Source organism: Pyrenophora tritici-repentis, chromosome 10 (assembly GCF_003171515.1).
Source record: "Pyrenophora tritici-repentis strain M4 chromosome 10, whole genome shotgun sequence".
NCBI lineage: Eukaryota > Fungi > Ascomycota > Dothideomycetes > Pleosporales > Pleosporaceae > Pyrenophora > Pyrenophora tritici-repentis.
The window spans coordinates 782,791-808,170 of NC_089399.1; the positions used below are offsets into that span (position 1 = coordinate 782,791).

A 25,380-nucleotide genomic window follows, 5' to 3' on the forward strand; every position below is an offset into this window, starting at 1 on the left:
GGACTATCACGTGCTCTTGGCTTTCTTCGGTCGATATACGAGTTATGCTGTTGAGTCTGTACCGTTGCCAGATAACCGCAAGTGAGATGTATGGTCCTGCTTGAATTGTGTGGCAGAGTTCGAGTTATATGTTCAAGTGAGCGTCCGTCTGATATGTACATAGTGACATAAACCTCCGGCCCCAGCGACAGCAAGCTGCGCGGCGAACGGGCCGCGATTTCGCCGACAGGGGTCCAGGCAGCCAGTTAGGCTTGGCGCGACATATGGGGGAAAGAGACCAGCGAGGTGATTACGGGCATCACCAAAAGCCCTCAACGCGCATTCACTCATTCAATTCCCCGCAAGACTTCACAATGGTACATATGGATTCATTCCTGGAGTTGCATGATATACGAATCTCTAACTAACGCAAACAAGGCCGATCGCCTAGTAGGACTCAGCATGCTCGTCGCAGCGACTGCTATCTTCGTTTACTACACCGTCTGGACACTGTTCATGGTACGACATGGCCACTCCTTCATCTTTCGCCCAGGTGTCATAGAATACTTGACATACTAGTGTAAAATGGCCACTGCAGTCGCCAGACACCCCTCACACTGTCAAGTATTTTATGACACCCAGACGCTTGCACCTCCTTTTCTTTTCCCACATGTCATGTACTAACACTCGTTGCAGCCCTTTGTGGACGACGACCACATCCTGCACTCACTCTTCCTGCAGCGCGTCTGGGCTATCCGCATTCCCGTCATCCTCCTCATCCTCGGCACCACCGTCGTCGGCAGCTTCCTCTCCGTGGTCATGATACGGAGTAACCGGAAGAAGGCACTCAAGGCCAAGCAGAAGAAGGCCACCTAGGATTCCCGCAGCAATGGGCGTTGGTGTCCGGGTCTTCAACAAAAGGGGGGACACTTGGTTTTGGCGTATTGAGGCAATGTGTGGATATATATTTTAATTTGGAGAATCGAGGGACCATAGCATGAGAGTGGTGTACGAATACTCAATGCTTCGACGACTTTCTATTTTTGAATCTCATAAGTGAAGAGTAGACCCATCTACGACTAGACGACTCGTCCCAACGCCCGGCTGGCCTGCTCACATAATGTTGCAGTTCTCCTCAGTAATGACAATAGGGTGGCCATCTTCTCCTTCCTCTCCATCACCGCCCTCAGCACCGCCTGCCTGACCCCTTGCGATATGTCTAGCCAGCTGTGCAAATACAGCCTGGCTGATGAAGTAATCGTCTCTCCCACCTTTTCTGTCCATGTCGTTTTTGCTCGTAATCTGATATGCTTGATGCATTCTCTTGCGACTACTGAGCCCGCCAGGTGCAACCTCGTCGTCACTGTCGCTACCGGCTTCGACTGCTGCTTCACCATCCGCATCGGTTGGAGTGTCAGTGGCGCGATTACGGCGCCTCCGCTCCCAATTGATGCTAGAGAAGACGCTCGCGTCTGATGAGTGTACACCAACACCTTTGCGTGCGTTGCGTTGGAGATGGGCGTCTGGAGAGAAGATCTTGATCGTATGATCGATGCCGGAAACTGCCATTGTTGGTTCGTAGGGGTGGCCTGACTCTGTTAGTATGATTCTCTGTACTCACGAGACGCAACATACCCTGAATAACGTTTACCACCTCCCCATCTCCCTCCAGGATGTTGACCAAATGTGCGGTTTTGCGGTCCCAGATGAACACATGTCCCGAATCACTTCCGCTTACGACATACTCGTCATGCAGGCCGAAGTAATTGACATCCTTAACAGTCTTAACGTTGCAGTGGCCTCTGTAGACGCGGGTATGAGGGATACATGGAACGTCGCGCTCCACTTTCCATCGCTTATACCGGCTTCGGCCAAAGTCTGAACGCCAGAGCAAATGTCCACTGCGTGTGCGCGATAACCCTTCTTCGTCTGAGTCATCAGAGTCATCAGAGTCATCAGAGTCATCCTCTTCTTCAGACTCCATATCGCCATCAGTGTCATCTTCATCTTCATCGTTTTCCTCTTCCTCATCTTCGACAGCTGTTCCAGCAGCCATTGTTCTCAAACCACTTACGGTAGCAGAGCTCGAAGACAACTCTCCTTGATCACTACCAGCTTGTGCTGAGGCACTGACCACTTCTGCCTCGCGGACAAGTCCCTCGTCTATCAAAGGATCGATATCTTCCTGTTGTTCTCTCAGCGCTTGCTCTTCCGCCCTGATTCTCTTGTCTGACAACCCGCGACCGCCGTATGCGCGATCCACAAACGAGAACTTTATATCTTTTGCAGCATTAAGAAGCACACCTCTCCCAATGTAGTATGCCCACCTCCGTTTCGCTGCACTCCGGGTTTGGGTAGACTCGTTAGAAGAAGGTGCTTCTGGCGTCGACTCCTCCTCACCGGTCAGATCCGCAAATGGTGTTGATATAGCCTGACCGAAAGCATCCACTGCTTCGATCTCCGAATCGAAGAGTACGCGTGTGTCATCTGTCTCAAATTTCGAGGCATCGGCATTGACGATACTCTTATCGCTGGCAAGTTCGAGCAAGTAGGGGATTAGACGTTCTTGAATAGCATCCATATCCGACCCATGTGGAATGGGCAGACGAGAATTACTGCTTCGCCCCGAGAACCCTTCCACTACTGCACCTGGCCCGCTGTCGAGCCACAGTAAGATGGCTTTCAGAAAATCATATCCGAATTGCTCGTGCTGTGGAAGCTCTCGCTCTCGAGGCGCCGGTTGTATTGAAGCAAAGTGTTGGGCAATCAACGCGTCAGAGCTGGATCCGGTTAGAAGCTGTCCTCCTAATACCCTTGCCAACGTTCCAGCGGCCTGTACGAAGCGACGAGCTGCTGCCCGGCTATCACGAAGTTTATTTTGCAGTGCAACATCCACAGGATCTGGGTCGATCGGATAGCCCCACGTTCGATCAATGTCGTCCATGTCTGCTAGTATCGAATGAGCCATTCCCAAGATGGAAGTGAAGGCTAGCTGTAATCCGGCCTCTCCATGTTCTCCAAGGTCAAAAACTCGTTTCGCTATCTTGACACAGGTGCTTGCAATACGGTAATGGTCAGTCCCGCGCAGGTCATTCAATTCTTCCTGTGTCATGCGGTTTTCGGCAGGTGGTGCGATGCGGATATCTTCACTCTGTCCATTGCCAAAGGTGACACGAAGTGCCAGGTCGTCATCAGTACTCTCTGTGCGTTGTCTTGATTCTGCCCTCTCAATACCTTCCCGAGATAAGGTGCTAGATTTTGTTCGCTTTCTCTTCCTATTATCGTCCTTTACTCGATAGCCAGACTTGCTATCTGAAGCCTTGATCGGTGACACTTTTTCTCTCGCATCCGGAGCTCTTAGCATGTCGAAGCTGTATATGTGCTCTTGGGACCAGCTGACAACGAGTTCGTTCGGTTCGGCATCGCTGATCTTGCATGCTGTGATATGTCCACCATCGTTCCTGCTCATGCGCTGCTTGCCATTGGGGGCAAACTTCTTGACACACTGGGTTGCCTTCCCTAGTAGCTCATCGTCATGGTCACTCCAATTGCTTGGAGAAGAAAGCCTTGACCCACGTTCGCGGTTCATGTCGCGACCAAGCATACGTCGATCATGCAGGAAGCAGTGTAGATGAGCCCCACCAAGTGCGATATAATGCGGTTGGCTCGGAGAGCACGAGACGGTGTTAAGATCTAGGCCGTATCGGCTGTACGAGATGAGAGGCGGCGGAATGTTGTCCGAGGCATCCCCATCCCTTGCCCAGACTGGGACCATGGTGTCTCGCGCAGGCGGGTATGTCTTTGATGGTTGTCGTATGTCCCATTGCCGCACCTCGCCATCATTTGAGCATGTGAGAAAGTAGAAGGGTGTGTCTTCGGTGACGATCCGCTTCACCGTGTCGGTGTGGCAGCGAAAAGCTTTCGCGTTCGTATCCCCTTCGGTGAGTGTCACTCTACGTCGCGTCGAGCTTGTGCCACCATTATTCAATCTTCCAGTAGAACGGAGGGCCGAATGTCCTGAATGCTCAATGTCGAATATCCTCACATCGTCGGTTGCGCTGACAATGGTGCGGTCGTTCGAATATGGCATAAACTTCACGGAGAAGATGTTGGACCGATGTCCCGTTTGGATCGACGTAGTAAGGTTGAATTGCGAAGTCGAGGACTCGGGGTGGTACGAGTGGATATTTATTCTGTGGTCGTCTGAGCCTGACGCAAGAAGGCGTCCGGATGTTGACCAACTGTATAGTATTAGGCTGTGTTTGCGGAGCTCCTGTAAGTGCCAACGTACCTCAGCGCATTGACGCATCCACTGTGGCCTTCTAGTTCGTTCACTATATCGAGCTGGTCTATCCAAGTTCGATCACCGTATATCGATCGAATGTCGCTGTACTTTCGACGCTCTTGTCCAAATTCCCGCTTAAGCAGGCGATCATAAACGGTGTACTTCATATTGGGTGGTATGAAGTTTTTCGGGAGTGTTCAGGTAGTTGGTGAAGAAGTGCTGAGCAAAGCGGTGGAGGCAAACGGTACGAACGGACGGCGATGCTTCGAGAATCAGCTAGCCGAATGTTGGGTCTTTCTGGTTGTAAAGTTCAGTCAGGCGGAACAATACGTAAGGTCGAAGTATTTTGTGTGAGCATGGCGGCACCCTCCCAGAGAAGTTGGTGGCGTTGGCGAAGACTGCGCGTTCGTACGTCTTTGAAGGTCGCTGGAAATGACGAAAGGTAACAGGGCCGCCGTCTCCGCGAGAGCGAACCCCGAGCTCTCCCCCGCGGCCTCCCGCCGCTGATCGTCAACGCCTCTCTCCAGCTTACACCTTTGCTCATCGATGCCAAGGAAAACTCACGGTACTCCACATGAAGCATTATTATTCACGACATCATGTCATCAAAATAAGATGGCTACAAAATGATATCTAGTATTGGAGAAAGTTACATGAGCGCATGATAATCAAGCTTAGTCATCACGCGTACCTGCATATAAGGGACATTGCATGATAGTATTCAAACAAAGATATAGGTCAATATGAGAAACGTGACTAGTATACACTCGATAGTGATAAACTTCAACCCTCCAGCTACAAAACTAAGACAGCACCAACGACACCAACAAGCATCATAAGCCCAACACCAGCACGGTTGGCAGCGCCTTCAAACTCCGACGGCACGTACGAAGAAGGCATGGCAGGCTTGCCAGTACCAGTAGGCATGGGAGCATACGCGCTTGTAGCGTTCTTGGCAGGAGCGACGGGGCTGTAAGAGGCGCCTCCTGCAGTTGGGTAAGGAGCAGGAGTGTAGGCTGGGACCTTGGTAAGTGTGACGCGAATAGTGCTGGTAACTTCGACCGGCTCAACTGGCTTCTTCGGGTACTCGGAAGCAATGGGGTAGGACGGGTATCCGGGGGAGCTTGAAGAAGAAGCAGCCTTGGAAGCTTCGGGCACAGCGGGATAAGCTGGGTATGAAGGTTCCTTAGAAGCCTCGGGAACTGCAGGGTATCCAGGTGTCTTGGAAGACGCAGGTACTGCAGGTTGTGAAGGAGCCTTTGAGGATTCGGGAGCTACAGGGTATCCGGGAGCTTTGGACGATGCAGGAGCAGCTGGGTATTCGGGAGCCTTAGAGGGCGCAGGAACACTAGGGTACTCAGGCGCCTTTAAGGATGCAAGAACAACAGGGTATGCGGGCTTGTCAGATGACACTGGCGCAACAGGATAGTCTGCTGGGTATGCGATGGAAGGAGCAGACGAGGGGTATGAAGGAACATCGGTGGGGGTCGCGATAGGCTTGGTGAGCGTCACAGTGACGGTACTGGCGGTGTAGACACTGGTAGTCCAACCCTCCGGCACATCGGTCGACTGGGTGGGCTTAGTGCACTTTGTGCAAACTGTTGCGATGTAGGTGGTTGTGATGGTGGTAAGACCGGTAGGGCAGACATCGACATAGGTAGCTTAGATAGATTAGCATATGTTTTGAAGATCATGTTGATGAGACTTACTAGTGACAACAGTGGTGGTGGATCCTGTAGGGACGCTTGGGTACTCGGAATGCTCAGGCTTCTTGGTTACGGAGGGGGGAGCGCTGCTGTAGCCAGTGCTGGAGGCAGCAGGATAGGCGACGTCGCTCTTTGAGGTTTCAACAGGGTAAGCTGGGTAGCCTGCGCCCTTGCTAGTAGAGTAAATTGCAGTGGCGGACACTGAAGACTCGGTGGAGGGTGTAGAAAAAGTAGCTTCAGGGGTCTTCTCAGAGTAAAGACCAGTGCTAGACGCCTCGTAAACAGAGCTAGAGGAAGCACCAGTGGAGTAAAGACCGCTTGAGGTGGTGCAAGGGGTAGAAGAGGCAACCTCAGGAGAAGATCTGGAGGGGATCTCGCTGGAGGTCGAGGCCGAAGGGTAGGATCCGCTGTAGACTGGGGTCTCACTAGGAAAGGGAACGTAGACCGACTTGCTGGCAGACTCAGATGCAGAAACTGTGAGAACTGATGATGGCTCAATGAAAGTACTGCTGGCCGTCTCAGTTGGAATAGGAGAGTAAACTGAGCTAATAATAGACTCGGATACAGAGATCATAGCAACCGAAGATGGTTCAATGAGAGTGCTGCTAATCGTCTCAACAGAGCTGGGACCCTCAGTCGGAAGAGGAGAGTAGACAGAGCTAATCACAGTCTCGGACGCGGAGATCGTGGCAACGGAAGAAGGCTCAATGAAAGTGCTGCTGACAGTCTCTACGGAGCTTGTGATGTCGGTCGGGAGCGGCGAGTAGATCGAGCTGCTGACGGAAGCAGAAATAGTGGCGATCGAAGAAGGCTCGATAAAGGTGCTGCTAATGGTTGCAACAGAGCTCTCGGTTGGGGAGGGGCCGTAAACGGAGCTGACAGTCGTCTCAGAGGCAGAGATGGTAGCAATTGACGAGGGCTCAATGAAGGTGCTACTGATGGTCGCAACAGAGCTTTCAGTCGGGGAAGGGCCGTAAACAGAGCTGATGATGGTCTCAGACGCGGAGATAGTGGCGATTGAAGAGGGTTCGATGAAAGTGCTGCTGACGGTGTTGACGGAGCTGGAGATCTCAGTTGGGACAGGCACATAGACCGAGCTGCTGCTTGGGACTGAGGCTGAGCTGGAGGCAACAGATGAAGAGACATCCACAGCGGAGCTGGAGGAAGCGTGGACGGAACTGCTGCTAGAAGAAGATGCACTTGAAGTAGCGTAGACAGAGGAGGACACCTTGGTGCTAGTAGCCATAGTGCTGGAGGACATCTTCGTGGACGTAGCTACGGAGCTCGACGCCGGAGTAGTGGACGTGACCTTGGTAGATGTGCCGAGTGTGCTCGAAGATGTCTTGGTAGTAGAAGCTGCGGTGCTCGTAGGCTTGATAGTGCTAGAAGACACGACAGGGTGGTACATCTGCCTGAAAGTTCCCTCAACGGCGTACTTCATCCATGTACCATAAGACTGACCATAAGTGGGGTTTTCTTTGGACACTGTCGCTTCCCAAAGCATAACACCACCAAACATGCTGTCTCCCTTGTAAGTCTCGATCAAGTAGTTCGCCTCCTCGGGAGTAAGTGAGTGGTTCTTGTGTGTGGGAAGACCTTCTGGACCGGCGGCCAATCCAAGGTAAAGCTTGATGTTTGGGTTCTTGGAGTTCGCCTTCAACCAGCTAATCCATGTCTTGAATGTGAATGTGCTAGGTTTGTTTGCCTTCATGTCCTTGACAGCCTTGGCGGCAGAGCAGATCTCAGTGTTGTAGAACTGAGTGAAGAGCATGTCGAAAGGAACTTGCTGGAGGGCGATGAAGATACGAGCATCGGGAACGACACATTGGGGAGCACCGGAAAGGAGCATGCCCGAATGTGCTTTAACATATTTGCCAAAGACGTCGTAGTTCTTGTACAGAAGATCGGGGGTAGGGACGTCCCACTCTGCGGCTTCAAGGTCGAGGTCAAAGCCATCAATTACCGCATCGCCGAAAGGACGGGGCTTGTTGGCTGCCTTCCATTCTGGTGTGAGGGGTCCATAGGCTCCGAGCAGAAACTCAGCGAACCAGTTTGCAACATCTGGAGTCGGCAGGGTGTAGTTCGTTGGCCAGCCACCACCAAGGGAGAGCATGACCTTCTTGCCACGTCTCTGGCAAGCCATAATAGCTTTATCGACACCAGGGCATGAACTAAGAAGCTTACTTTCCTTTCCCGTGGTCGGGTCGATGTAGTATTGCGCGCCGCATGCGTTGGCGTGATTCGTTCCTGGATATTCGCCTCGCTTTGATGGGAATTGGTTCACAACTGTTGTAATCGTTAGGTCAACAGTGTTCTTCTCAATCCAAAAACATCCCCAGAATGGCAAGAGGTCTGTAAAGATTGCAATGGAATAGTAGCTGGAAAATGTCTTTCCTTGGGGCCCCTAAATGGTGTGCCAGTAACCCCTGTGCGTACCAGCTGAAAAGTCTTGAGAGTCACAGAATTTCTTGGCTCTTGCTTCATGCCCTAGTAAAACAGGTTAACTTACACCCGATGTTAACAATGTCAATGCTAGGATCAACGCAGACTTCAGCGAGCGAGATCTGATTGCTTCCCTGTCCCCAGTACATGGCGACATTGGTCTTGGCAGCATTGTTGAAAGCAGCGGAAGCCGTCGAGGCAATAATCCCAGCCGCAAAAGCGACACGATTGAAGGTCGATGGATACATGATTATGATATTAACAGTGAAAACAACGTAACGCGATTTGAATGACAGGACGGCCGAGGCCAGTAAAGATCGTGATGAGCGGACTCAACGAAAGGACGCAAGCAAAAATGCTGCAATTAGGTGTAAACTCAAGAGAGTGACTTGACGAAGAACTGGAATACAGAGCGACTCACGATGAGAAAAGAAGATATGGGAGATTGCACTACATCAAAGCTTGGCCTGAGGGTCAGTACCTGCATAGGCGATGGGGCGTTCGCTGGCTGCGCCGTTGTTAGCATGAAGCCATGGTGCATTTTGACACAACTGGCGACATTTTCCTGCAGGAACAGAAGGATGGCTTTCATCTTCCCGTTCCATTGGTGGATAGTATGGAATTCTAACTACTTCAGGCTTGAAGTGTCGTAGGGCGTCCAAGAGTACCTGCGTCCAGACGAGCGCTAAGCTTCAATATGGCTTGTGGGAACACTCCCATGTGATGCTGCAGCCTAGTTTGAAGACCGGTGACTGGGCCGCGTGTAGAGAATTCAAGTATCAATCTCGGTTAAGAAGCTCAAAGTGTTCCTTCAACAGATGGCAAGCGATGGAGGGCAGGGTGATGCCGGATCGAAAAAGCAGAGCGGGTAGGACGGTCCAGCGTGCCGACGGCATGTATTCTCGTATTTCCACTATTATGCATGTACTCAAAACCAACAACCACTGCTCTTAAAGATGTTATAACTTACATTAAATCACCCTGCGCAGATAAACTGGGTAACGAAGATGCCGTGGTAGTCTCCTGAATGTGCCGCGGGCAAAGCCAGAACACCGGATCCATCGTGGCTGCCTGCGAATCTTCTCATGGCGGCAGACTACAGTGGTTCCAGCCCGATGGGGTAAGGGGTCCGAGCAATATGGTGTTGGCTGTGATTGAAAAGGCTTCGGCTACGGCTCAGGCGATCCCATAGTCAGGGGGCTTCGGCGTTAACCATGCCTCTTTAGGGAAAAAGCATTCAGGCTTGTATCAACCGCATCCTTCGAAGTGACATGTTCAACCGCCTTGGCTTTTGTCAAGTACTGGACAACTGTGAAGTAAGAATAGCTTTGACGTCCTTCCCATCTCGTCTTAGCCCACAACTTGCATTCCCACCTGCTAAATCACACTTCTCCAACACGATGTTCTGTCTCCTCAAATTTGACGAATGCCCTGATTATAGTGGAGTGCTGTGGGCCTGATCTTGCACTAGGATTCTTGCGGACCCTCGGAGCCTCCGTCACAATCCATCGGATTCGCGAACCTGACACGTCGAACTTGAGACCAAGAGAGCGCGCTGCACTTGGCATTACCGATAACGACCGCTATGCAAAGCTCGAGAGTGACGGGAGACCCTGCATCTTGAGTCTGACTCATCCGCAGTGCCGAAGTACCTTGCTCCTTAACGTGTAACGATAATAGGTGACATAAGAGCGAGCGCATTATGAAAGTGACTAGACCCTGGGGTAGAGTGAAACTGATGCGCGAACACGTTCGACTAATTCTCCCGAGATGCCAGCCGTCGGCGCACAAGGTGGGTATGGGTGCAAATCATAAGTACAGGGCCCGCCTTTGCCGAGGCAGATTCCGTCATGACTAAGCATTGAATTAGGTCAGCGCCCTGTTACAGCTGCCTAGGGACTGCGTGTAATGCAGCAGCTCTTCTACACCTCTAGCAGAGTGTTTGCTCACGAGAACATACCGGTACACTCAACGTAGTGTAGAGAGTTACCAAAATCCAACCTATACCATCACATTATGGGTGTTTCTCGAAATACCTTGAGCCACCTGGATCTGGTTGGCTTGGTGGCCAAGAACATCAACTCCTATAGTAATTTGTTAGTAAATCGATGCAGCCACGCTTTCTAACACCCACAACGTATTTGAAGTTCATTGTTTGCTGCGATCGCCTCTACTGACTCGCGTTTTTGGTGTTGCAATTTTCTCGAGCCCATCTCATCGCGATGCCAGGCACCGGCCACCGCTTGCAGCCCGCTGTTCTCCAGGCTATCCTCGACCGAATTGCTGCCTGCGAAAGTGATCGAGCCATCTCTAGAGCTACAGGTGCGAGCCGTAACACAGTAGCAAAGCTGAGGTTGAGCTTAGAGTTTTGGGGCGTGCCTTATCCGCCGCGCTGCGTTCGACTTGGGCGGCCATCTATACTCCGGCAAGCTCAGCGCGAAGGCCTTCAGGCATACCTCAATGGCTCACCGGGCGCATACATGGATGAGATGAGGGACTTCTTGTACGACGAGTACGACGTTAGGATAAGCCTTGCGAGCGTTTACCGAGAGCTAGAGAAGATGAGATGGTCTCGCAAGCTTGCAACAAAGCGGGCAAAGGAGCAGAGTGAGCCACTCCGCCGCCTCTATCTTGCCAGGATGGCGCAACACTATAAGGCGGAGCAGATCGTTGCGTTGGACGAGAGCGCCTGCAATGAGCGTACGGGCGACCGCAAGTATGGCTGGTCTCCAATCGGGGAGCCGGTGGAGCTATCACACAGCTTCAGGCGATCAGAACGGTGGTCGCTGCTGCCAGCCATGACGATAGATGGCTACATAAGCTATAAGATCTTTCAAGGCGCGATTACATCTGAGATCCTAGAAGACTTCTTAGAGTTTCAAGTGCTGCCGTTCTGCAATCCTCACCCAGGGCCAGCCTCAGTAATCGTGCTTGATAACGCCTCCATCCATCGATCAGAGCGTGTACGGGTGCTTTGCCAAAGTGCTGGAGTACTCCTTGAGTATCTGCCGCCATACTCACCAGATTTCAACCCCATCGAGAAGAGCTTTAAGCAGCTCAAGGGGTGGATGAAAAGGAATTCAGCGCAAGCGGAGAACTTCATTGACTTTGGGGTCTTTCTTGAGTATGCAGCGCAGCTGGTGTGCTGTAATATTAACTGCAGAAGCTGGTTCCATAGGTGTGGCTATCCCTATTAATTGTGCTTTTAAATGGATGCCACAGTACGTTTCTATAGGTAGATGATACCATACAAATGCGAACGATTACACCTTAATGCGCAACCCACAAAAGCGATTTAATAATTCTAAAAAAATAAGAGCTATTTCTATACATATAGAACTATCTTAGGAAGTTAACCTGTTATAATCGCATAACGTTGTAGTGTTGTACATAGGGCTATCCAAATAGACTATTGTTGCAGCGCATTTGAAACGCCTGAAAAACCTCAACACTATAGCGGGCACGGGCCGCTGTCACCAAAAACGCTCAGGCCACTAAGCTTCAAGCATTCTCGCCATCATCCTCCACAACACTGCTAGACGGTTCAACCACCAATTTCTTGCGCGCAATCTCTTCTCTTTTCTTACAACGTTCGACTCGTCTCCAGTTACGATCTGTGAGACCCTGGTACCCAGCTTGCCATTCTTTTGCAGTGTTTTGTAGCGTGAAAAACCAGCCAGGAGGCTGCTTGAAATGCTGCGTCCACAACTTCAAGATATCACCAGATGGCTGCATCAAGAGGTTGATATCCATAGCTCCGTCAATAACAAGAGTCTTATAAAGCTCGTTAATGTCCTCTCCAACTGTAGGAAATTTTAACTTAAGGTAGTTAAAGAAATTACTAGTATGCTCGTTAATCTCCTGCTCATGATCATATCGGATAGGCGCCCACTGAGATGCACTAGATACCTCAGCTCTTGTTATCGTTGGTGCAGCTGCCTGCAAGTTAGACTCCTGTTGAGGTTGCCTGTTCATCCGCTCAAGCTGTCCAACGATGAGCAGTTTTGTTAAGCTTTTGATATCATCGTCGCCATCTCCAGCCGCCCGCAACTTGCGCGTTTTCTCATGCACCCGCAGGTCCTTTGCTCTCAAAATTGCAAGCCGTACATCATCAGATGGCTCATCGTACGTTGCCCTTCTCGCTGTAATTGCTCTTGCCCACATGGAGATAATGTTGCCGTTGACAAAGAGGTGATCTTCGAAGCGCGCTGGCTGCCTCGCTGTTGGCGCCATCCAGCAGCAATAAGGATAGTTCTCGCAATGGGTATCTGTACAGCGCCATCTATCCCGGATAGCAATAGCATGCCCGCTACCTGCTTGTTCAGCTGCTATTACACCAGCAAGCCCCTCCTCTTGAATCACCGTTGCGGTGCGTCGACGAGGACCGTCGACAACCGTTGGCAACGGCTGCTGCTCCCCTGGAATTTCAGCCAAGATGAGCTCGAAATCGACGTTTACTGGCTCGCTGACATAGTTATCAACCTCTACAACAAGGCGCTGAAAGCTATTCCACGTTGCATCAACACCTCGCCGCAATCGCTTTATCGCGCGCTCGCGTTTGGCCTGCTTAGCTGGGTAAACAACAGTGCAAACAGATGAGATCTTCGCTCTTTTTGGCCGTAATTCTGCAACAACGTCATCTACCCACTGCCATAGGTCGTCGAAATGCAGCGAGTACAGCCGTACGCCGTGCTCGCTATCGGCAGCTTCAGGAATAAAGTGTTTCTCCATATCACCACCAAGGCAAGCCCTCCACCTAACGCGCAGTACAGGATTAACCTCATCCTCTAGCGCTTGCGATGAGCGAGGCAGCCATGGAGTGCCTTCTTGACGTCGGTACGCTGGCTCTCCCTCATCCTCAACACTACCGGCAGCGCCCTTAGCAGCGATCTCATCCTCATCCTCAGGCAGCGGATCGCCATCTCCATCCTCGAAAGTATCCTCATCCTCGCCAACGATATCTTCAGCTTGCGCGGAGGCAGCTGTTTGGGTGGCTTGCAGCTCAGGCTCGGACAACGGGCTTTGACGGCGCGGCGGGGCAGTCGCTGGAGGCGACGGCAGCGCCTCACGGCGGACACGTTTAGGCGTTAAATGGGTAGGATTTTGTCTAGTTGCTGGCGCTCTACGCTTCTGGGAGGACGGGTTAACGCCTTGATCGAATGGCTGCTTCGGCTTACGCTGGCGCTTGGGCGGCATCCCAACAGCAGCTAGATTGAGCTCGCAACAAGCTCCACACAAACAAAACGCTATACACGAACGATTTAGAGTACAGGACTAGCTTCATGGGCTTCTGGAGGTGGGAAACGGCTGCTGCATTAATTTACTAACAAATTACTATGGGAGTTGATGTTCTTGGGCACCAAGCTAACCAGATCCAGGCGGCTCAAGGTATTTCGAAAACCACAATATTAAAGCAACATCCCTCGCTTTCTCCACTACAACACTCCCTCCCCACGTTTGCGCATTCCTCCTGCCACATGATCCTGCTATACATGGACCTTTTCATAGTCTATATATATATTACTTGCCGGATATTGTACCCGGCAGACTTTTACGAATGGTGGACATTATCCATCACCTTGTACTTCCCGCTTGCTTTCGTACCTGGCTACCTCTCCCCAAGTACTCAAGTCTACCTATTTACATCTATATCAATTCTCATATGTAAGTCATAACATATCTTCTGGGTACCATTTATAATCTTCCTACATGATTCTAGTGTGTATGTGTAGGGGCCGAGCATGTGACATCGGGAAGGATCTTCAAGATTCTATGGATCCAACCACCACTTGAGCGCCCTTTAGGAACTTCATACTTTTCATGCTTGGGCCTTTATTTTGCGCGTAAATTGGTAGGCTGGTGGCTGCCAGTCGCTATACAAAATCACTTCCAATGCCCGCCACTAGGCTAATAAGTTTTATGAACGATCTAATACGACTTCTGTGGAATCTTTGGACTGGCGAAAGCCCAAAAAAAGCGCGGTTATATTTGATATCCTTTATGATATTCAGAGTAGTCTCCTTCGCATGGGGGTGAACATATGATAGAAACTTTTAGTGTAATGATAAGTATTCGTTAGAACTATCCGAAAGGAATAGGGCTGTTGTAATCAATGAGTTTAGGCTGTACGTCTAGTCTATTCCATGCGGGTAACACGAATGTCTATGCACGTCGTTTAAGCGGTGTGAGAAATTGGTGGCTTCAACGATTCCACACAATAGCAATGTGTGAACTTCGTGATCCCAAGACCAGTCAGACACTACATGTAGTGGTTGCTGCGAACGCTAAGTGATATTCCGCCTTTGCAATGCCGCTGCATCAACTTTGAAGACCGAACAACGTCGCGGCCATCAGAAAGGGCGAAGGGCTGAAACACTGCCTGCTCCCCCGCAAACAAGTCCGCCGAACTTTACTTTTCTTTCATGAGCGTCAGTGTTTTGCGACGTTAAAAATGAAGTACATTTCGTGATATCTATCTATCTATTACATCTGAACTTTGCAGTAAACATTGCTTTTGTCGGATCGTGAGTATCGGTAGAGACGTCGGCTGCTTGACACTTCGGCCCACCTTGCGCAGAGCTTAGGTGTACCTTCGTAGCAGCTATGTTCGTAGACAATGAGTACCAATACCAGTCACCAGAAGAACCTCGTTGTTGTTATTCACCCGTACGATCGTACAAGGCCTACCAACAGCTTTCGTATTTATGCATCATTTGGACCACATACATAACATCATCCTGTAGTCCTCGTACCTCATGCGACTGCAAAACGACTGCGCTCCCGTAGCCGCTTGCCAAACTTGAACAGCGCAAAGATGCCGCCGGAACACAAGACCATGCACCCGGCCAGTAGACTCACACCTCCATCAATTCCAATCCCCTGGAACATGGGCCTTGCGAAAAGGATTGCCGCAAAAGCAAAAGCACTTCTGCTCAGACTGTTCGCGCTGAAAATACTTGCCGCGTATCTCGGGTAGATGTTCGGGATGTAGAGCAGCACACTCTGCGCGATGAAGTAGATTCCAAAGATAGTGAGACCAAGACCGATGGTAGGTACGATCCAGTGAACTGATGGTCGCGATGCCCATGCGAATATGAATAGGCCAACTGCAATGACGGGACTGGCTACCATGCCTGGCCAGAGATGGTTCTCAAGCTCGCCAAAGGTTCCGTTCATGAGACGAGGGAAGACGCGGTATTTGAGATAAATCACGTGGATTGTGAAGGCGAACATGCAGGCAGGGAGGATGGCGAGGAAGATGAGACCAGTGGACTCTGCGTTGAAGCCATAGTAGACTGGGTACACTAGTGGGAGTGACTAGAGTATGTCAGTGACCGTGGGGATTGAATGTAGTAAATAGGTACGTACCTCGAAGAACGAGTAGTAGATGCCATAGCACAAGCCCATGTACACTGTTGTAAACAAAATCGCAGGGTCAAGCGCATTGATCTCCCAGGGCTTGATCAGTGCATCGAATAGCAGGCTGCCGATCTTGATGTTCTTCTGCTTACGCTCCGACTCTGACATCAACTCTGGGTTACCAGTTTGCTCTCGGATGCGCTTCGCCTTGTAATACAGAATAGTGGGCCCGGAACTTTCTGGCAGTGTCAACAGCAGCGTCAGATAGATTGGGCCCGCGATGATGAGTAGCTCCCAGCTCGAGAAGCGCCACCCCAAGTCTTTTACAGCGTACGACGATAGAGTAGGACCCAGAGACGGGCCGAGTGTCGCGACAGCAGCCCAAAGTGCGACAGCAAATGGGAACTCGGCCATTGTCCAGATGTCACCAAGGGAAGCACCAGCCGTAGCGAGACAAGGCGATGCCATGAAGCCCAAGAGAAATCGCAACACCATTAAGCCTGGGAAGTTGTTCACCAGTGAAGTCGGTATGCACAGGATGATGAAGAGGAACCCTGAGATTGCGTAAGGGGGGTTCCTTCCTATGGCCGGTACTTCGGAGAGCGGCGAGAAAAGCAGACATCCTAGGCCGTAGCCTATCACATAGAGTGCGATGCCCAGAGACGCCTCCACATTGCCGACATCAAACTTGTCCATGATGGTTTGCTGGGAAGAGGTGTATAGTGAAGAGCCAACATATACCGCGAATGTATAGACGCAGAGTAGAACCGTCATGAGGATCTTGTGAGATTGAGGCCAGTTTTGCGGATTGCTGGGGTCATCCGGTCCACTCCAGTCTACTAGAAGAGTCTGATTTTGCTTCAACTCCGTACCAACAGTGCCGGTCTCTGGCGGGAAGGGAAGTTCATCTGTCGAGGATGAGCCGGAAATTGTTTTGGTGGTGGTGCGGGCAAAGTCGAATTTTCGGTGCTTGATGTAATGCGCCAAGGTTCCCACACTGGAGTGTTTGAAAAGGTACGACATGCTTGCGGTGTAGCGCAAGGCGCTTGAGATGTAGGATTGGGAGGGAACAAAACAAGATAAGGAAGAGAACACGGCAGGTGCGTCCGTCAGATGCGAAGACGAAGAGTATTGATTACCGCCGTCTTTGAAAACCCGTTGCCTTTATATCCCCCGTTGCCTTCTCTTCTTGCGTTTAACTCCGCATCTTACACGACCCTATAAACGTGTTTGTCAGACCCATTCTCGCAACATAAGACCATGGCCCCGAAGCTGAGACGGCGCTGCAATCACAGTCCTGTCTATGCATATCTCCGCTAAGGCCACAAATCGGAAAATAGACTGTCAGATGTTAGGTCTCACTCCGTCACTTACTAATGTACTATAGGGCTGAACTTTTAGGCGGCCATCAACCTGCATACCTTGGCTCAACACGCTTCTCTTTACCATTAGTCAGGCGTCTATCCAATGATTTCTTTCAATGTCAAAGAAAGCGCAGAGTGCATGGATAAAGTGGGCGATAGCAGCGGCGTAAGCGGACATAATTGGAGATAAGATACCGATGATAATTCACCGGTTGCAGTGGCTGCATATGTAGAAGAAACGCATCCATCGTTGTTATGACCACCGCATGTACGAACGGAGAGAAAAATATAGGTCAGAAACGGATAACAAAATTTCGGGTGAGCCCGATACTCCCCGGAGACTCGTCGATCATCCTATGGAGACAATGGCGATGATGACGCAATCCAAGATCAGACCAATTGGGGACAATGCCGTATGGGTTGCGCCATCTTGATGAGGGTGGGGAGCGTAATGGGCGTTCAAAAGGTGTTCTGACAAAGCAAAGTTCGTTGATATTCGTCCGAAGCCACAAAGCTTGGGAAATTACCGCTGCCTAGAGTGCCGACGAAGGGGATACGGTCTGACACAAGACCGAGCACCGGAAGTGGCAAGTACTGAGGCTGTGCGCCAAGAAATGACTGGGCGCGAAGCAAAAAGTCGCCAGTGCGCCGACACAAGTTATGTTGATGAATGGGGATGGGATAGAGGAAGTGCAGTGTAGTACTGTAGTGTTAATAGCCCGGAAGTAAGGCTGCACGTCACCCCTGGCGCCGCTCCTTAGTGCCCGCCGACCCTGGTGGAGCAGCCACGTGACGCGGGGTTTCCAACTCACATACAGTTTCATTACGCTCCTGCACCATCCAACACTCATAACCGTAACGTTTCGACGAAAGCGCATACACAATTTCCCTCGTACATGTTACGAGCTTTTGCGGCTGCTCGGGACCCTTGCGGCGAGGGGGTGGCCTGATTGGCACGCCAAGCCGTATTTAGGGTTCACCATCGTGCCTCTGTACTAGGTCATCTCGGCTTTACCTTCAACTGTCAGAATGCCGTCTTAGCAGAACACTAGACTCTTACCTAGTGGCTGTGCCTAGCCTTGGTGTACAAGCTCTGGGCTGTGAAGGGAGTGCGTTTGGGAACTTGTGGTATGTTGCACTTGCCTTTCCTTCAGCCTTCAGCCTCGTGGTCTTTTATTGTTTCCTTTGTTACTGTCGCTCTCTCACTGTGTACAATTTGCTCTTCTTGTGCAATACAATCATGCAGAAGCCCGATCACCTGATGCCTCGTCATAGATCCTACTCCTTCCGCCGACGTCCACGATCCCACGCATTCCGACTATTAGCCCTTCTTCTAGTACTTTGGGACTCATTACACTGCATAACACTTTATACTCGACAAATCGCAATACTCAGCGCCCCGCCGCCGCCACGGAACACAAAGCGCATATTCATCGCCTCCCAACATTGGAACGACGCACGCCTCCTTCGAAGTCACTGGAACAAGGCGCTGGTAGCATTGGTGCAGGAGCTCGGGGTCGAGAATGTTTTTGTTTCTATATACGAGAGCGGGAGCTACGACGACAGCAAGGATGCGCTGAGGGAGTTGGACGCAACGCTGGAACGCCTGCAAGTGAGAAGATCAGTGGAACTGTCGGACGTATCACACGCAGACGAGATCGCGCAACAACCTACCGAGCACGGATGGATAAAGACACCAGATGGGGAAACACGCATGAGGCGCATCCTGTTCCTCGCGACTGTGCGGAATCGTGTCTTCCAGTCTCTGGAGCATTTGACCGCTGCAGGAGAGCACTTTGACAGTGTACTGTTCCTTAATGATGTCGTCTTCACGCCGAAGGATGTCTTGCGATTACTCGACACGAACGGTGGGCACTACGCAGCAGCTTGCTCCATGGACTTTGCGAAACCCCCGGAGTTCTATGACACCTTTGCTTTGAGAGACTCGCAGGGTCACGAGGCTGTTATGCAGACTTGGCCTTACTTCCGATCGCATGTATCGAGATATGCAGCGGAGCGGTTCTTACCAGTCCCCGTTGCTTCATGTTGGAACGGCATGGGTCAGTACACCCCCCACTTCAGCATTTGTCTCGTACTAACACACCCAGTCGCCATGCCGATCGACCCCTTCGTCGCTAGCCCGCCCCTCCGCTTCCGAGGCATCCCCGACTCCCTTGCAACATACCACGTAGAGGCCTCAGAATGCTGTCTGATCCACGCCGACAACCCGTTTTCCACATCGAAAGGCGTCTTCCTCAATCCCAACGTTAAAGTCGGCTACAATAGCACCGCATTCGACGCCGTGAACTCGCCTCAAGCCATTATGTCACCCTTCAACATCTGGACAGCAGTCTGGAAAAACCGTGTCCTGAGATTCTTCACAAATCCGCTCTTTAAGGAACATGTGGTGCGCCTGCGCCTGCGGAAGTGGAGCACTGAGACGGAACAGTCGAGCGAACGAGGCGAGTTTTGTCTTATCAATGAAATGCAAATTTTGTTAGAAAAAGGATGGAAACATGTGTAAGCCGCTGGGCAAACAGCGGGATATAGATTTTCTTTGTCAATAGTTACAACAAATTCAATACGCAAATGATGTACTCTTTCCTTGAGTGACGTAATGCCATGTGAATTGGTCCGTGCATCTCGAGGCCCACGAAGAACGTCTCGAGTCAATTGGGAATTTGAGATTTACATTGGTATTGTTTAAGAGCAAGCCGTAAAGATAGACATGAAGGACTGCAGGCTGGTAGAAGCTGTGCAAGGCACGGCTATTGATGTAGTGGCATTTCGGGCAATTGTGCTTGTTGCAGTAGTCTCATCAGCATCATTAAATATCACCAACTTTGTAAGAAGAAGGTAGAGACCAAATTTAATATCGCATTTAGAGATGATTAAAAATCCGTATATATCAAGGTTTGTGTCGGATCGTGAGTATCGGTAGAGACGTCGGCTGCTGGACACTTCGGCCCGACTTCGGCCCACCTTGCGCAGAGCTTAGGTATACCTTCGTAGCAGCTGTGTTCGTAATAAATCAATCACCATCACCGAACAGAATGCATTCCTAGTTATCGTTATTTCCTTTCAGCACTAGTGCTATAGACCTTCCAACACTGATCAGTGATTGCTTGAGGCGATCACAGACAGCAAGGAAGAAGAGACAGACCGCATCTTTGACAGCCTCCCTAACGCACGACGTTATACTCCTGAGAGAAGATTCTGTGCTAAGAACAGAGCGAGGCAGAGATAACGCATAGCGATCAAAACCTCCCTCTAAGCTGCTAATCCAGGCCGAAGCTCGATTACAGCGCGTCAGCAACGCACAAAGACACACTGTTGAAATCCCGACGCGAGAAGTCTTGGGACGACTACAGCACGTCAGCAGCGCAGAGCGACAGACTATTGATATCCCGACGCGAGAAGTCTCGGGACGACTATAGTGCGTCAGCAACGCGTAGCGATTCCGTACGAGCGTCCCCGGACGATCCTATCACGTACAACCACAAGCGCTGGAACCGACCAACCAGCTAGACAAGACAAGGCAACGCGTCAATATACACCGGCACGATGGCAGGCAGCCAGAGCAACTCTGGCGATACAGACGCTGATGTTCAAGAGCAACTACTCAACTATCCATCCGAACGCAATACAAGCAAGCGCGCAGAAACTATATCCCCAGGAGCGAAGTTTACTGCTGAACACCTTATGCGACACTGTCCATACACAGTCACGTTTGACTATATCAACCCATCTCTCTGGGGTGTACCCGCACCAGAGGATGCAGACGAGACGCACGCAACAACCTGGGTCGCGAAGGCTATCCACGACTACCATGTAGGAATGGAATGGGATGAGAGACTATACTTCGACTACCAATGGGACTTTGAAGGATGGACACGAGAGCTATTCCAGAAGGTTGAGCGCACTACGCTAAGATCTCTGAAGACTGTGCTCCGGTATAGGGGAGTCTATACAGGCAAATTTCGGGCTAGAGTAGCTGATTCCCTCTTCAACTTACTAGGAGGAGAAAACGCTCCCGAATGGGACCCTGCAGAGTTCAAGGCCGAGAAGTTTGACGAACGTTCTGAGGCGTACCAGCGTCAGCAGAACGCACATCTAGCAGCCCCTATAGATAGACAAGCGCAGCAGCCACTGCAACAGACGCAGCCACTGGAACCGCTACAGCCGCAGCCACAACGTCCGTCACAGGGCGAGCAGTATAGAGTGAGACAAGGCGTTCGAAGCCACCCGCAATATCAAGAGCTACAACAACCGCCCTACGCGATCAATGCCTATGCAGGACCACAGCCTCGACAAACGGAGCAGGCTATGCAACCACAACAATGGTACCCGCAGACACAGACACGACCCCCAGCGACCGCATACCGCGAGGTGACACCTTTCCCTCAGCAACCTACAAACCGAGTACCTGACAGACCCCTTGGCCTACCACATGACCCGTACAAGACGCTACCGCCGCGATGGTCTCGCAACGATCGGCTCGAAGCCAATACGATCACGCAGTTCTCTAAGCTATGGGACAATAGCAACAAGTATACAGGGAATGCGTACGATCTCCTAGACGATAAGATTAAGATCTTCTTCAGCATCTGCTGGCAGGTAGATATCCAGGAGGAGCAGTTTCACGCAGTGTTTCCCCGTATCCTTACCGGGCGTGCAGAGACGTTCTACATACAGGTTGTAGAGAGAGATGATAGCTTTGCTGATGCGTACATGGCAATCAAAAACCACTTCGACCATGACGTCCATCACCAGCACTACTACACAGACTGGACGACTACAACCTTCGCTCGCACCCGCACAGAGAACCCCGACAAGGGACTACACGAGGTTCTGCAGATCCTGCTTGACAAGCTGCAGCTATGCCAGCGTGCCCTTGGCAAGAACTTTGAGGGCGAGGATGCCCTACGTACCACTGTCATCAATGCCTGCCGAGGAGTACCAGAGCTTGAGATGGCACTGTTCAAACCAGCCACAATCTGTGAAGGACTCTTCTCAGACCTACGTTCTGCAGTTGAGACACACCTTGCACGGCAACACACTACCCAGATGGTCACAGAGGACCAATACTACTTAGATCGCCGATACAACGGCAATGGAAGAATCCGAGGTAGATCTCGAGGTGGAGGAGGATTCAGAGGCGGATCTAGAGGAGCATATCGAGGAGGCGAGCAGCGCGACGACAACGGACGAGGATTTAAGCCTCGCTGGAGGAAGAAATGCTTTGTTTGCCAGAAGGAAGGATGCTGGCCTACCAACCACACAGACGAAGAGCGCAAGGCTGCCCGTACACAGTTCTTCTCTACGCTATACTTTACAGGTACACAGCCCCCAAGGACTTCTCCGTACATCTTGCAGAATACGAAGGGATCGAGCACACTAGCCAGTACAATCAGAGAGGCTGGAGAGAGGAGGAAGACTGCGAGGATGACGACGATGACGACGTCGCGGAAGCATACCTTGAACAGCAGTTTTTCACGGAGCAATGCCTTGCAGATCAGGCGTTCTTGCACCACATCTCTGGCGACGACGTATACCGCCAAGACGCGCCATCAGCTCACAGCTAGGCTTTGTCCTTATGCTCGTCAACGAGTCTATTGACGTCAACACCTTCACAATACAGGGCAACGTGATCCACTACAGCTCTACAAAATGCAAGCGCATCACACGGAGCGTACTGGCCTCAGAGATCTACGGCATGGTCAACGGCTTTGACATAGGCATTGCAGTTGCAACCACGCTGAGGATAGTTACAGAACGACTTAGACTACCTGCAATTCCCTTGGTTATCTGTACAGACTCGTACTCCTTGTACGAGTGCCTAGTAAAGCTTGGGACGACGAAGGAAAAGCGTCTCATGATCGACATCATGGCGCTGCGCCAATCATATGAGCGTCGCGAGATCACGGAGATCCGCTGGATCAATGGTGAAGACAATCCTGCAGACGCCTTCACCAAGGCATCGCCAAACCGCGCTCTTGAACGCTTTATTGACGGCAATAAGCTGACAGTCCGAGTAGAGGGATGGGTGCAGAGGCCGACAAGCTTTGATGGTTGATGCTACACACAGTTACCATCAACACATACTGTCACTACCGATACAAGCAGAGTTACTAGCTACCCAGAAAGAAAAGACTTCCAGTGTCGGATCGTGAGTATCGGTAGAGACGTCGGCTGCTGGACACTTCGGCCCGACTTCGGCCCACCTTGCGCAGAGCTTAGGTATACCTTCGTAGCAGCTGTGTTCGTAATAAATCAATCACCATCACCGAACAGAATGCATTCCTAGTTATCGTTATTTCCTTTCAGCACTAGTGCTATAGACCTTCCAACAGTTTGTTCTTTACATCAATAAATCGAATCCACATAGCATATTGTAGATCCTAGTTTACCTGATTACATAATACGCCTAAGCCTCCTCACAACGTCCTGCTTAGTCTTACATCCGCGCTAACGCCAGCATTAATGTTATAAACTTGCGCAGAAGAAAGATGCGATATAGAGAATTGGTAATGAGCTTATTTATTCATGCTTCTGCTATAATGGGTAGTTTAAACATGTCTACCATACTTGCCTTTACCTTTCCTAGGGAGACACAAGGCCATCGCATTGCTAAGGGACCTTTCGGTGCTTTCCAAGCTTAGCCATGTCTTTTTGTGCATCCCCTGTGGTTCTCATAGAGAAGCGTGGATGTGGTGTTGCAGAGGTGCGCTAATAGCACGGCATCGCATTATTTGTTGCTACCTTGCCGCACACTTGCAATTGAACTGTGACAGCATAGAGTAGACCGGTAGAGGATTAAAGATATCTGTGCTGGAACACTAAGGTAATCCTGCAATTAACGCTGTGATTGTGAGGTAGCTACCTAGAACTATTAGCCCTATCTTACGTTGTACCCCACACAAACAGCGCCACCACAGCGCAATATTAGAGCAAAAAGAGAGCAATCCTAGCTGTGTCTCGAACGTTATGCCCCTTCAAAAACAGCATAACCATAGTATAATATTAGAGTAAAAAGAGAGTAAACTAAACAGTGTCCTAAATATAGGCTCAGCTAAGTGTAAAAATGAAAAATAAAATAACAAAAAGTTCGGGCACCTTCCCGGGAGTTGTTAGTCGGTTATACATACCTCTCCCTGGGATCCCTACATCTTTTTTTCGAACCTCGCCGCTTGCCAGACATTACTGCATGTTTTGACGCACCTGTCTGTGTGCCCCCCTAGGGGGACGCCCGAAGGCTTTTCGCACCCTGTGTCCCCCCAAAGGGAACCCCCGAAGGGAATAACCCGCACCTGTGTCCCCCGAAGGGAACCCCCGAAGGGAACCGAATCTATGTCCCCCAAAGGGGACCCCCGAAGGGATTCGAACCAACGTCCTCGAAAGGGAACCCTCGAAGGGTGGAAGCATGACCGGGTCCCACCGGGCCAAAGAGAGTCTTAGACCTTCTTTGACGAAAGCTAATTGTGTTAGACTGTTTATATAGTTGATTAATTCAGCAAGTGACTGTTTAACAGTTATTGCTTGTGCGACTTAAGCGAGTGGCAGCAGCAGGTTTGTTTGCATGTGAACATGGTCCAGGACGATCGGTCTACAGCTGTGGTGCTGGGATTGCCTTGTAGCGTTCAACGGCCTTAAGGAATCTTTGTAACGTAATCTCCTTCTTTTGCAGCACACCAGAGAACTCCCACACTGTGTGGCAACCATGTAGTGCCTCGTAGAGCCCCATACCAGGCATGGCAAGAAGCTTACGCTTCGCCAGTAGAAGTCATCATCTCAGGTAGACTTGACCACCTATGCTGTGACTCAGTGCAGTTTGGTAGAAGTGAATCAATCAGTCCGTACGCTTTCAAGGACTATGCAGCGTGTTCACGCCCTTTGCAAGTCTCCATGGTTTGGTATGCATTGGCGATGACGTTATGTGAGGATTCTCGCGATGCACAACAGCACCACACCACATCACTCCAACGTAGACCAAGTACCAGCTACAAGCTCTGTATCAGGAGGCGCTACAAGATCCTCGTAAGGTGTAGGAGGAGAGACTACCCTTATGCATGGTGAGATGCAAAAAGATCAGCTCTTGCCCCTTGGCACGTCTACGGTGGCGGTGTTGGTATTGATCACCCGCTCTTCCGTGGCGCATGCAACACCATGTACACAACGCCATGTACACAGCACCATGCATACAGCACCACAGCTACCACAACCATCGTCCCCGGTCTGACTGTAG

At 50.8% G+C, this 25,380-nt stretch overlaps 9 protein-coding genes across 9 annotated transcripts; 4 read left to right on the forward strand and 5 right to left on the reverse strand.

Annotated features, from left to right (window-relative positions):
* Window positions 1-353: 353 nt before the first annotated feature.
* Window positions 354-855, forward strand: PtrM4_041280 (dolichyl-phosphate mannosyltransferase polypeptide 2; the record flags this gene model as incomplete). Its single annotated transcript, XM_001937549.2, has 3 exons — window positions 354-356; window positions 418-498; window positions 676-855. The coding sequence occupies 3 exons, from the start codon at window positions 354-356 to the stop codon at window positions 853-855; spliced, it is 264 nt and encodes an 87-aa protein (XP_001937584.2).
* Window positions 856-1,092: 237 nt separating this feature from the next.
* On the reverse strand, window positions 1,093-4,431 carry PtrM4_041290 (WD40 repeat protein; the record flags this gene model as incomplete). The annotated part of the gene is made up of 4 exons (XM_066104412.1): window positions 1,093-1,568; window positions 1,615-1,908; window positions 2,047-4,220; window positions 4,271-4,431. 4 exons carry the CDS (start codon window positions 4,429-4,431, stop codon window positions 1,093-1,095), a joined length of 3,105 nt encoding a protein of 1,034 aa, XP_065958976.1.
* Window positions 4,432-5,059: 628 nt separating this feature from the next.
* PtrM4_041300 (Herpes-BLLF1 multi-domain protein) lies at window positions 5,060-8,660 on the reverse strand (the record flags this gene model as incomplete). The annotated part of the gene is made up of 3 exons (XM_001937547.2): window positions 5,060-5,925; window positions 5,974-8,256; window positions 8,480-8,660. 3 exons carry the CDS (start codon window positions 8,658-8,660, stop codon window positions 5,060-5,062), a joined length of 3,330 nt encoding a protein of 1,109 aa, XP_001937582.2.
* A 1,219-nt stretch (window positions 8,661-9,879) lies between these two features.
* On the reverse strand, window positions 9,880-10,113 carry PtrM4_041310 (uncharacterized protein; the record flags this gene model as incomplete). The annotated part of the gene is made up of 1 exon (XM_066104413.1): window positions 9,880-10,113. One exon carries the CDS (start codon window positions 10,111-10,113, stop codon window positions 9,880-9,882), a length of 234 nt encoding a protein of 77 aa, XP_065958977.1.
* Window positions 10,114-10,634: 521 nt separating this feature from the next.
* Window positions 10,635-11,609, forward strand: PtrM4_041320 (DDE-3 multi-domain protein; the record flags this gene model as incomplete). Its single annotated transcript, XM_066104414.1, has 1 exon — window positions 10,635-11,609. One exon carries the CDS (start codon window positions 10,635-10,637, stop codon window positions 11,607-11,609), a length of 975 nt encoding a protein of 324 aa, XP_065958978.1.
* A 304-nt stretch (window positions 11,610-11,913) lies between these two features.
* On the reverse strand, window positions 11,914-13,608 carry PtrM4_041330 (uncharacterized protein; the record flags this gene model as incomplete). The annotated part of the gene is made up of 2 exons (XM_066104415.1): window positions 11,914-13,290; window positions 13,369-13,608. 2 exons carry the CDS (start codon window positions 13,606-13,608, stop codon window positions 11,914-11,916), a joined length of 1,617 nt encoding a protein of 538 aa, XP_065958979.1.
* A 1,557-nt stretch (window positions 13,609-15,165) lies between these two features.
* On the reverse strand, window positions 15,166-16,794 carry PtrM4_041340 (ProP, Permease major facilitator superfamily; the record flags this gene model as incomplete). The annotated part of the gene is made up of 2 exons (XM_001937545.2): window positions 15,166-15,729; window positions 15,781-16,794. 2 exons carry the CDS (start codon window positions 16,792-16,794, stop codon window positions 15,166-15,168), a joined length of 1,578 nt encoding a protein of 525 aa, XP_001937580.1.
* Window positions 16,795-18,375: 1,581 nt separating this feature from the next.
* On the forward strand, window positions 18,376-19,659 carry PtrM4_041350 (CAP59-mtransfer domain containing protein; the record flags this gene model as incomplete). Its single annotated transcript, XM_001937544.2, has 2 exons — window positions 18,376-19,195; window positions 19,244-19,659. 2 exons carry the CDS (start codon window positions 18,376-18,378, stop codon window positions 19,657-19,659), a joined length of 1,236 nt encoding a protein of 411 aa, XP_001937579.1.
* Window positions 19,660-20,699: 1,040 nt separating this feature from the next.
* On the forward strand, window positions 20,700-23,211 carry PtrM4_041360 (DUF1421 multi-domain protein; the record flags this gene model as incomplete). The annotated part of the gene is made up of 2 exons (XM_066104416.1): window positions 20,700-22,473; window positions 22,721-23,211. 2 exons carry the CDS (start codon window positions 20,700-20,702, stop codon window positions 23,209-23,211), a joined length of 2,265 nt encoding a protein of 754 aa, XP_065958980.1.
* Window positions 23,212-25,380: the final 2,169 nt, after the last annotated feature.